General features: G+C 46.3%; 1 protein-coding gene across 2 annotated transcripts in view; it reads right to left on the bottom strand.

Moving 5' to 3' along the window:
• Positions 1–12,741, bottom strand: part of TTC21A (tetratricopeptide repeat domain 21A) — a 92,144-nt gene that overhangs the window by 55,478 nt on the left and 23,925 nt on the right. For both annotated transcript variants that reach the window (XM_077268677.1, XM_077268676.1), the window contains exons 10-11: positions 9,361–9,458; positions 6,371–6,571 (exon numbers count right to left, since the gene is read on the bottom strand). In XM_077268677.1, coding sequence (XP_077124792.1) covers positions 6,371–6,571; positions 9,361–9,458 — 299 coding nt within the window. The remainder of the gene's footprint in view (positions 1–6,370; positions 6,572–9,360; positions 9,459–12,741) is intronic.

The following is a 12,741-nucleotide window of genomic DNA, read 5'->3' as shown; positions in this document are numbered from 1 at the left end:
GTCCAGAGGGTCCACTCTTGTTTCGTTCCTGCTCGTAATAGTACAATCAGGCCATGGACCCCGCAGGTACCGCTTTTTCGGCCCAGAAGGAACTGGCCCATTTACGTGACAACCAGCAGCGTATCATGGCTTTTATGAAAACTATGGAGTCACGCTTATCCGCTCTGCAAGCTGCTGATCCCGTAAATGCCGCTCAGCTTACTAGCCTCCAACAGGAGCTCTCGCAGCAGCGAGATACTCAGTCCCGCATGCTTAGCTACATGGCGTCGATTGATGACCGCCTCTTTAATTTACAGTCCGCTCCCACTGCCTCTGCTCAGAATGACTCCAGTCCTTCGGGTACCCCTCATCCCCCTCCTCGTCTGGGAAAACCTCCTAGGTACGGTGGCGACCCTAAGCTCTGCAGAGGGTTCTTGAACCAATGCCGCCTCCATTTTGAGCTTCTGCCCCAGCAGTACCCATCCGATCGAGCCAAAGTGGCATTTATTGTATCTCATTTGGAAGGAGAGGCCCTAGCTTGGATTAATCCTTTGTGGGAACGTGATGATCCCGTTGTTTCCCACTTAGAGAATTTTCTCGAGACCTTTCGCAAGGTCTTTGACGAACCCGGACGTTTGGCCTCTACCACGGAGTCCCTCTTTAATTTACGCCAGGGACCCTTATCCGTCGGACAATATGCCATACGTTTTCGTACTTTGGCTTCAGAGCTTGGGTGGAACAATGAGGCTCTAGTGGGTGCCTTCTGGCGGGGTTTGTCCAGCCGAATTAAAGATGAGCTTGCCGGGCGTGACACTCCGACCACTCTAGAGGATCTTATCTCCCTCGCCACTCGGATTGATCTCCGCTTCCAAGAGCGGTCTCGTGAGTCCGCAAGAGAGAAGAGACCTAATTCCTCTGCTTCCACCTTTCGCCAGCCTAGTAGTCCTCGTGCTCCCGTCTCTCCCTCTTCTACCCCTCCTGCTTCTGAACCCATGCAAGTAGATCGAGTAAAGATGGCAGAGCAGCGCCGTAAGGAGAGATGTACCCAGGGTCTCTGTTTTTACTGTGGTAGTGCCGCTCATTTGCTTCGCAGTTGTCCTGATAGGCCGGAAAACTCCTCCGCCTAGGGCAGGTAAGAGAGGCCTCCCTAGGTGATCCTGTTTCCTCTCTACCTTTGACTCTTTCAGTTTTACTTGTTTCCAACCAGGATCGGTTCTCCGAGGTCGCGTATGTGGATTCGGGCGCGGCAGGCAATTTTATCAGTCTTGAGGCGGTTCGGAGGCTTCGCATCCCAGTAATCTCGTTGGACTTCCCTCGCCTGGTTGCATCGGTGGACGGAAGACCGCTACAGGAGACTATTTCGTTAGTCACTGAAGAAGTCGAGCTACAGATCGGCGCTCTTCATCAAGAGAAAATTGCCTTTTATGTTTTACCAAGTCTTTCCCACGCCTTTTTGCTTGGTCTTCCGTGGCTCAGACTTCATGAGCCCACTCTCAATTGGCAGTCCGGAGATGTTCTACGATGGGGTCCTTCTTGCCATGATCGTTGTCTTCGGTCGGTGCGTCCTGTGCTCCTTACTCAATCCACTAGTGTTCCGGTTGGTTTACCTTCACCCTATTGGTCGTATGCTGATGTCTTCGACAAGAAAGAAGCAGAGAGTCTCCCGCCACATCGCTCCTACGACTGTCCGATTGATCTCCTCCCTGGCTGCTCTCCTCCAAGAGGAAGAATTTACCCTCTCTCTGCTGTAGAAACTAAGTCCATGTCCGAGTATATTCAAGAAAATCTTACAAAAGGATTTATCCGAAAGTCTTCCTCCCCTGCAGGAGCAGGTTTTTTCTTTGTAAAGAAAAAAGATGGTTCTCTACGACCTTGTATAGACTATCGTGGGCTAAACAACATCACAGTCAAGAATAGGTATCCTCTGCCTCTGATACCCGAGCTCTTTGACCGCCTTCGAGGAGCCCGCATCTTTACTAAACTTGACTTGCGTGGAGCTTACAATTTAGTCCGAATCCGCTCCGGCGACGAGTGGAAAACCGCCTTTAACACTCGGGATGGACACTACGAGTACTTGGTCATGCCTTTCGGCCTGTGTAACGCTCCCGCGGTTTTTCAGGAATTCGTTAACGATATCTTCCGAGACCTCCTCTACATATGTGTAGTGGTTTATTTGGATGACATTCTTGTATTTTCTCCAGACCTTCCATCTCATCGAAGGAGTGTGCGCAAAGTTCTGCAACGTCTGCGAGATAACCGCCTGTATGCTAAGTACGAGAAATGCGTCTTCGAGCAAACTTCCTTGCCTTTTCTTGGATACATCGTTTCGGATTCTGGTCTCAAGATGGATCCCGAGAAGGTGAATGCCATTCTCAACTGGCCACAACCCTGCGGAGTAAAAGCCATCCAACGCTTTATTGGTTTCGCTAACTACTACCGGCAATTCATTCCGCATTTCTCTTCAATCATCAGACCTCTTTCTGCTCTCACTCGAAAAAACTCCAGCTCCAAGAAGTGGTCACCAGAAGCTGAAAAGTCTTTTCTGTTGCTTAAAAAATCTTTTTCTTCCGCTCCAGTTTTGCATCACCCGGAGGTAAACAAGCCCTTCGTCCTGGAAGTAGACGCCTCTTCTTCAGGTGCTGGAGCTGTGCTCTCTCAGAGGACTTCCGAAGGTCAAATGGTTCCCTGCGGTTTCTTCTCTAAGGTCTTTTCGACTTCAGAACGGAACTATACTATAGGAGATCGAGAATTGTTAGCCATCAAGTTGGCCTTGGAGGAATGGAGATATCTTCTTGAAGGATCTGTACATCCGTTCGTAATCTATTCCGATCATAAGAACCTTGCTTATCTGCAAACTGCGCAAAGATTAAACCCCCGACAAGCCAGATGGTCCCTGTTTTTCGCCCGTTTCGAGTTTGAGCTGCGCTTCCGGCCTGGCTGTAAGAACATTAGAGCGGATGCTCTGTCAAGGTCTTTTCAGCCACCTGATACTGAGGAGGAACCTTCATACATCATAGATCCTTCTAAGGTCTTAACTGTTGCTCCTGTACAGTTGATTCACCCCCCACCGGGAAAAACCTTAGTCTCGGAAGCAGACACAAGAAGAGTGTTAACTTGGGGTCATTCTTCTAAACTGGCGGGGCATGCTGGTTCCAAAAAGACTTTTCTCCTTATCTCTCGGTACTACTGGTGGCCTACTCTGCGTCAAGACGTCAAAGAATTTGTCGCTTCTTGTCCCTCGTGTGCCAGAAACAAGGTGCCAAGACAACTACCATTTGGAAATCTGCTTCCTCTTCCTGTGCCATCAGCACCTTGGCTACACATTGCCATGGATTTCATTACCGACTTACCCACCTCTTCCGGATGTACAGTCATACTTGTTGTGGTGGACAGATTTTCGAAGATGGCTCACTTTATTCCGCTGCCCGGTTTACCCTCTGCTCCTGACTTGGCGGATATTTTCATCCTGAACATCTTTAAACTACATGGTCTACCACTACACATTGTGTCTGACAGAGGTGTACAATTTACTTCCCGTTTCTGGAGAGCTATGTGCAAACTTCTAGGAGTGACTCTGGACTTTTCTTCCGCGTATCACCCTCAGACTAACGGTCAAGTTGAACGGACCAATCAGACTCTAGCCGCCTATCTACGACATTTCACTAATGCTCATCATAACGACTGGGTAAACCTTCTTCCTTGGGCTGAGTTTGCCTACAATAACCATTCCAGCGAAGCCTCTGCGAGAACTCCCTTCTTCATTGTATTCGGACAACATCCTGGTGTGCCTCTACCAGTTTCCTCTACCTCCGGTGTTCCGGCAGCCGATTCTCTGGTCTGCGAGTTTTCCACTATCTGGAATGAAGTCAAGGAAACGCTCGACAAAGCATCTTTAAGAATGAAAAGGCAAGCAGACAAAAGGCGTTTAGATCCACCTTCTTTTCTACCAGGTGACAAGGTCTGGCTCTCCTCAAGGTACATCAGACTCAAGATTCCGTCCTACAAACTTGGGCCACGTTTTATAGGTCCTTTCGAGATTCTGCGTCGAGTCAACGAAGTCGCTTACAAGCTGAAATTGCCTGCCTCGCTCCGTATACCCAATACTTTTCATGTCTCTCTTCTCAAACCCACTGTCTTTAACCGCTTTCATCCCTCATCTCGCACGTCCCCTCTACCAGTTAGCTCTGACAACGTCTTTGAGGTAAAGGATATTTTGGCTGTTAAAAAGGTTCGGGGTAAAGAGTTTTTTCTGGTGGATTGGAAGGGGTTTGGTCCAGAGGAGAGGTCCTGGGAGCCCTTGGAGAACATTGATGCCCCCCGTATTCTTAATAAATTCCTTGCTACTCTTCGTAAAGGGGGGCGTAAGAAGGGGGGTACTGTTACAACCGCCACTCTCCTGCGGCGCGGTTCTCACCTCTCCAGCGTTGCGCCTGTTACAACCGCCACTCTCCTGCGTTCTCATTCCACCTCTGCTGCTTCCCGGTTTGCACGCTCCTCTGCCTTCCCGGCACTTCCGGTCTCCAGGTCCTCGGCTGGTGTCCTGTCTCAATGCAGGCGCTCTAGCTTCCCTCCTGGACGCAGGTACAGCCTCTCGGCCACCGCCCCCTGAGGTCATGGGGTCTCTCTCATCCTATCCTGTTCTTGCTCCTGCTACAAAAGGCTGCTTCACCTGTTCCTCTGTGCCTGATTGTCATTAGCTTTTGCTTGTGCATCTGGCCCCTTCCGCTACTGTGCTGTGTACCTACTCCGTTTGGTTCCTCGTCTAGTCTCACCATTGCCCTCCTTTCCCTTCCAGTACCCGCTCCTTCCTTCCCTTGTCTTTGTTCCTTTGTTTCTTTCCATCAAGTCTCCCTGCTCCGGTTTCCAGCCTTTCAAAACACCTTCAGCCTTGTTCTCCTCCAGCCTCTCCCGTCTTCCTTCCTGGAGCCGTCCCTCTTGGTACTCCACCGTGGGTAAGAGACCTCTGGGCTTGCTCCTAAACGATCCCTGTATAGGGGTTGGTTTCCTATCTAGGTCCGCTCGCCCAGGGGTAGTTCCCCCACGGTCCAGAGGGTCCACTCTTGTTTCGTTCCTGCTCGTAATAGCTGAATGTTCACTGTATGGGGCAGTTGGGGTAGCGGTTGGGTGTGTAGCCAACAGCAACCAAAGGTGTATTGGCACCTTAAGGCTCTAGCATCATAGCCTTCGTCCCAGGTCCATCAGTCACATCCGTCTACCACTTGCGACATCTCTGTAACCTCTTCGGACAAGTAGGCCACCGTAACGTCATGAGTGTCACTCTGCAATGCAATGACATTGAGGTGGCCTATTGATCGGAAGATGTGCTGGGAATGTCGCAGGTAATCGGAGGTTTACAGTGCTTTGATCCAGCAATCATACACTACCGACATGGCCTCTGGACCACGGTCCTGCAAGTCTTTTTCCTCAATTCTAGTCCTACCATATCTCAAGAATCCATTATGAATACGATGAATCGGTTTGGATCCACTGTCAAGGTGATCCTCAGAATGGTTCTGCCAGGTTTGTTTGGGGGTTGTAATTTTTTATATATTCTTTTTCCGTAATATCTGGTACGTTATGCCACTAGTCATGCAGCAGATAACAGCAAAATGTAGAACAAAACCTCCATGGCAGAATAAGGTTCTACAAGAATAATGAGTGAAAAACATTATTCCCTGCACCACCACTAATCATGTAAAGAAATGTAGGATCCCTCTATAGTAGGAGTGAGCACACTGCAGACCCCACATCTGTGATCCTGGCATATAATAATTTACAAAGTCTGAGACGACGTTGTGCTTTGGAGCAAAACTATATGATGGTGTGGCAATATGCAAACACTCAAGTATTTGTGACAGATATTTCCTTGTGGCTAGGATTACACGACTGCGTATTCTCTCTGCCAAGAAAATCGGGCCAATTATGCTAATCACTATCTGTTCAGAAGGTGATTATAATGTGATCTGATTTTCTCGGATGTGGAGACAGAATGGAGAAATGTTTTTATTTTACACTGTCAGTCCATGAAAATCGGACCGCACTCAGATGTCATCCAAGAGGGGTGCGATTTTTTTTTTTTGACGAACCCATTGACTTGAAAGGCCGAGTGCGGTCCGCTATATAGATGAAGATCGGGCATGCTGTGATTTTTTTTTCCAGGGATAGACTCGGTCCAAGGAAAAAAATCAGAAATGTGCACAGCCCCATAGAATAACATTGGTCCAAGAGCAATCCATTGTTTTGTCAGTTAGCAACCGGAACGAAAATACAGTCGTCTGCATAAGCCCTAAAAGGCAGTGATGAGTCTATACCATCATGGCTGATCGGAGGGATAAGAACATATACATACATTATATATAACAATAAGAGAGGGGAGATGCCCATTTCTTACCTGCTTAGGACAATATACTAAATACTCTTTGACAACATTAACAATAAATGTAGGATTGAGCTTTTCTAAATATTCCACTCCGAGGGGGAGGCCGTTTATTGCTGCAAAATGCATTTCCACAGCTTCATTTAAAAAACTGACAACTACTTTCTCCTCCTTATCCGTCTTTGAAGCAAGAATGGCCTCCACAAAGCATAGTTCCTGCAACACGAAAACAATCAGAGCAGACTGGTCAGATGTGAATACATACTTATGTCCCAAAAACACCTGAGAGGTGAGGAAGCATTGGCCTCTCTGAAGTGTATGACCAATCTAAGTGCCATTGAGGAGTATGAATGGATTATACCCCTGTGGGAGCTGTTATACTGATTGACATCCATCTTTTCTACACATAGGCACCTAAAGTAAAGAGATAGGAATTATGGGGGGGAGGGGGCGGAAGTTCAAAAATGGCTAAAACTGCAACATGATTGAAACAACAAGAAATTTCTCAACTTATTCTTATTAAAATCATCTCTATAATAGAGGAATTTTACATTTTATAGTGTACAGCGTATTGCCCAGGTCCCGGCCACCCTGCGGTCTGAAAGTGGTCGGTCACCTAGGCAAGGAGTGCATTTTTTATGTTCTTTTTAGTGCAGGAACTCTATGATCCTGCACTAAAAAACACAATCTTTTTTTGTGTATTTTTACAGGCTCCTACCCACCCAGAAAAATGCACAGTTCAACAGCATCTTCAAACGAACAGTGAGCATGAGTTTTCATGAAATTACATCCATTTTTTAAGAGATGCTAAGTGCAGCTGATTTTCTGTTCAAAAACACTTTACACTACATGGGAACATGGCCTAAGGGTGTCTTTACGCATTTTGTTAAAATCACTGCAAGGTCAAACATAAGGGAGGAATGGCTGGGGCTTTTACCTTTATATATGAAAAGCTATTAGATGAAATTGTATAATGATGGAATTGCTGTGTTCATGTTTAAAATATCAATCCAGAGATTTTTTTTTTATATCTTCTAGTTTCTTAGCAATAGTTATTATTATGTGCACAATGCACGTAGTAATATAATTACCAATTGCTACCTGCTCCTCTTCCAGTCCTATTCTGCACCGTGATCAGCAAAGTGACTACCTAGATAACACAATTACTTCTATATGGACTAAAACACATTTTCCCAGTTTAAGCCTATGAGACTATTCTGACTCCATAACTGGGGATCGAGTTTGGGGTTCTCGAGACAGTGTTTCTAAGGCTGTCTGTATGAACCAGTACTCACACGAAGTGATTTCATCAGATAGCTTCAACTCGACTGCCGAGGCATGTATGGAGATTCCAGAGGAAGGTTTATTTCCAAACTGAACTCTTGTATTATACACAATAACAGTAGCGTCAGTAACAGTAGGTAAAAAGAAAATTCGGAAGCAGAGATGTATACAGATGATCCTCAAATGATAATGGCTGACAAACACTGACACAAAAGTAAGAAAGGACAGGTAACTGACATCAGAGCCAGGCTACAGGGAGAGGGGGAGGAAAAACTTCTAAAAAGGGCAAACCTGGTTGAATAGCAGTGTAAGGCCGGGGTCACACTTGCGAGTCCAATGCGAGAAACTCGCGCATCAAGTCCCGGCACTGCCGCAGGCACTTGGGACCGGAGTGTGCAGATGCATGTATTTTTATCCTGCTGAACGCTCTGGTCCCGAGTGCCGGCGGCAGTGCCGGGACTTGATGTGCGAGTTTCTCGCATTAAACTCGCAAGTGTGACCCCGGCCTTACAGCAATAACCCAATGACAATATAATACTGTATGATTCCCAAGTCGTGGGACATGATAAGACTAAAATATACTGTATGCATAGAAATACCTTTGGTACACAGAGAAGACAATGTCCTCAATTCATCAAAGCAATTTCGCCAAAATTCTGACATAAATGGCTTTAAAAAGTCTCAAATATTTTTATTCAATGAAACAGCACAGCTCACCTTGAAATAATCAGGCTGGGGCATTATACCCCCATCCCACCGCAGCTCTGCCCATTGAGGCAAAGCTGGATGAAACTAGAATGAAAACGCTAAAAAAAAATTGCAAAATATTTAGAATTGAGAGTCCTCAGTGGTTGATACCTTTAAAGGGAACCTGTCACCCCCAAAATCGATAGTGAGGTAAGCTCACCGGCATCAGGGGCTTATCTACAGCATTCTGTAATGATGTAGATAAGCCCCCGATGTATCCTGAAAGATGAGAAAAAGAGGTTAGATTATACTCACCTGGGGGGGTGATCCGATCCGATGGGCGTCGCGGTCCGGCCCGGGGCCTCTCATCTTCTTATGATGACGTCCTCCTCTTGTCTTCATGCTGCGGCTCCGGCGCAGGCGTACTTTGTCTGCCCTGTTGAGGGCAGAGCAAAGTACTGCAGTGTGCAGGGGCCAGGCCTCTCTGTCCTTTCCCGGCACCTGCGCACTGCAGTACTTTGCTCTGCCTCAACAGGCCAGACAAAGTACGCCTGCGCCGAAGCCGCAGCGTGAAGACAAGAAGAGGACGTCATCGTAAGAAGATGGGAGACCCCGGTCCGGACCGCCCCTGGATGTGTATAATCTAACCTCTTTTTCACATCTTTCAGGATACATCGGGGGCTTATCTACAGCATTCCAGAATACTGTAGATAAGCCCCAATGCCGGTGGGCTTAGCTCACCTTCGATTTTGGGAGTGACAGGTTCCCTTTACAGGCTAACTGAAAAGATGGTAACAAATTGCAGACTTTGGAGACTAGTCATCAGGCATAGACTAATGCAAAATCTGAAGAATCACATACAGTATTTATGCACAACGCATCACAGAAATAATGCCATAGATAAGACAGTTGACGTGAAGCAGAACTACCATTATGGGAGAGTGATAAACAGCAACATGGACAAGATGGACATGGTCAACTCCTTTAAGTTATTGGTAAGTGTCGTATAAATGGACTATATTGTAAATCATCACCTTTGATTTTCCCAGGGACTGCTGTACTTCACGAAGGAAGTCAAGTTGCTGCTCTGCTTCTTCCAGGTTGTCTTGTAGTACCTGGCACCATATGATTCCTAACAACAAATACAAAAAAAATAATCTTCTAAAGTGACTTATCCACATCACCCTACCAAAAAAAAAAAAAAAATCAATAAAACCATTACATTATTTTGTAGGGTTAATTAAAATGCTTTTCAATTTTGGACATTCCCTTTAATTCCACAGAAGAAAAGGACATAAATGAATGTCAGCGCTGGCATTTGTGTGTGTGGAAGGGGCTTAGGAGTTGAGCTCTCTCAATACCGGGTAGATGCAGGCTATGTTACACCATTCGCATCTATCTCATAACAGCTGCACTCCAATCATGGCTGTTAACCATTTATATGTTGCCATTAACTATTCAGATGCTGCCGTCAGTCTATAACAGCGGCACTTAAAAGTGCTGTTCCACGAACAACAGTACATTTTAATCAACAGACCTTGGAATAAAAATAATTTCTACAAATGGATGCGTTTAGAAAAAATGTTCCTGTCCCAAGTGTCACGCTTGCGCCCTGACTGGTAGGCGTGAGCTCGGGGGCTTTGTGGCCCCACTGTGCCACGAACCAGACTACCCTGGAAGGGGCGTGACTATGACAGCTGCCTTGGTCTTCACAGGCAGCTGCCAAGTGCTACTCCAGGGTGGTGTCTGGCTGTGGCTGCTGATCCCACTTGGGAAACAGGAACACCAGGATTGGTGCGGGCAGGACTAGCAGATGAGCACGGATGAAACTCAGACGAGTAGGCTGGCACGGCTGAGACACAGAGCTGGCAGAGACACAAGACTGGCAGGAAAGGCAGAGACACAGGGCTGGCAGGCACGGCAGAGACACAGGGTTCGCAGGTACGGCAGAGACACAGGGCTGGCAGGCATGGCAGAGACACAGGGCTGGCAGGCACGGCAGAGACACAGGGCTGGCAGGCACGGCAGAGACACAGGGCTGGCAGGTACGGCAGAGAAACAGGGCTAGCAGGTACGGCAGAGACACAGGGCTGGCAGATACGGCAGAGACACAGGGCTGGCAGATACGGCAGAGACACAGGAGGTTACATAGTTACATAGTTATTAAGGTTGAAGGAAGACTTAAAGTCCATCTAGTTCAACCCATAGCCTAACCTAACATGGCCTAACATGTTGATCCAGGGGAAGGCAAAAAAAACCCATGTGGCAAAGAGTAAGCTCCACATTGGGGAAAAAAATTCCTTCCCGACTCCACATACGGCAGTCAGACTAGTTCCCTGGATCAACGCCCTATCAAGGAATCTAGTGTATATACCCTGTAACATTATACTTTTCAAGAAAGGCATCCAGTCCCCTCTTAAATTTAAGTAATGAATCACTCATTACAACATCATACGGCAGAGAGTTCCATAGTCTCACTGCTCTTACAGTAAAGAAGCCGCATCTCTTAATATGCTTAAACCTTCTTTCCTCCAGACGTAGAGGATGCCCCCTTGTCCCTGTCTCAGGTCTATGATTAAAAAGATCATCAGAAAGGTCCCCTCATATATTTATACATTAAAATAAGATCACCCCTTAGTCTTCGTTTTTCCAAACTAAACAGCCCCAAGTGTAATAACCTATCTTGGTATTGCAGACCCCCCAGTCCTCTAATAACCTTGGTCGCTCTTCTCTGTACCCGCTCTAGTTCAGCTATGTCTTTCTTATACACCGGAGACCAGAACTGTGCACAGTATTCTAAGTGTGGTCGAACTAGTGACTTGTATAGAGGTAAAATTATGTTCTCCTCATGAGCATCTATGCCTCTTTTAATACATCCCATTATTTTATTTGCCTTTGTAGCAGCTGCCTGACACTGGCCACTAAATGTGAGTTCGTCATCCACCCATACACCCAGGTCTTTTTCATTGACGGTTTTGCCCAGAGTTTTAGAATTAAGCACATAGTTATACATCTTATTACTTCTACCCAAGTGCATGACCTTACATTTATCCCCATTAAAGCTCATTTGCCATTTATCAGCCCAAGCTTCTAGTTACATAAATCATCCTGTAATATAAAATTGTCCTCCCCTGTATTGATTACCCTGCAGAGTTTAGCGTCATCTGCAAATATTGAAATTCTACTCTGAATGCCCCCTACAAGGTCATTAATAAATATGTTAAAAGGAAGAGGGCCCAATACTGACCCCTGTGGTACCCCCACTGCTAACCGCGACCCAGTCCGAGTGTGCTCCATTAATAACCACCCTTTGTTTCCTATCCCTGAGCCAGCTCTCAACCCACTTACACATATTTTCCCCTATCCCCATTATTTTCATTTTATGTATCAACCTTTTGTGTTGCACCGTACCAAAAGATTTTGAAAAGTCCATATACACTACATCTACTGGGTTCCCTTGGTCCAGTCCGGAACTTACCTCTTCATAGAAGCTGATCAAATTAGTCTGACATGAACGGTCCCTAGTAAACCCGTGCTGATACTGGGTCATGAGGTTATTCCTCTTCAGATACTCCAGTATAGCATCCCTTAGAATGCCCTCCAGGATTTTCCCCACAGTAGAGGTTAAGCTTACTGGCCTATAATTTCCGAGTTCAGTTTTTGTCCCCTTTTTGAATATTGGCACCACATTTGCTATACGCCAGTCCTGTGGTACAGGTAAGGCTACTTTCACACTAGCGTTAACTGCATTACGTCGCAAATCCGTTTTTTGCCAAAAAAACGGATGCGTCAAAAAAAGTGAAAAACGTATGCAACGCATACAGAATTTCGACGGATCCGTCGCAAATCCGCTAAACGTTTCCGTCGAAAATACTGGATGCGTTGCATACGTTGCATCTGTTTTTACCATCCGTTGCATCCGTTTTTACGACAGATCAGTTTTTAAAATGGGAGGCTCCCAAATTTGATTGGCTACTGGAAAATATGGAAAACTATATAGTTACTGTTTTTACAGCCCATCTTTGAGGGTTTTAGTTTTGTGGCAGCGATGGAAGGTGTTCTTGTGAGGATTGCTAGTTTGGTTACCGACGTTATCTTTGAGACGAATCGCCTGGATATCATAGTGCGGGAGAAGGAGGCGGCAGCGGAAAGGCGTAGGATGCTTCTGCAGCAACGGAGACGGAGACGACTGTGGATTCATCCGATTAATGAACTACGGATGATGATAAAGGGATCCAAACCCTAACCCTACCCCTAACCTCACACCTAACCGTTTAATGAACATTTTCTGACAGTCATAGTGCCACGTATTTCAGTGCCACGTACTATAAATACTATAACTACGTGGTTATACGTGGCACTGAAATATCGTGGCACTGAAATATCGTGGCACTTATATACGTGGCACTTATATA

The sequence above is a fragment of the Ranitomeya variabilis genome, chromosome 6 (assembly GCF_051348905.1).
Source record: "Ranitomeya variabilis isolate aRanVar5 chromosome 6, aRanVar5.hap1, whole genome shotgun sequence".
NCBI lineage: Eukaryota > Metazoa > Chordata > Amphibia > Anura > Dendrobatidae > Ranitomeya > Ranitomeya variabilis.
Note: the sequence above shows the minus strand (reverse complement) of the source record. Positions and strands in the feature narration are given on the sequence as shown.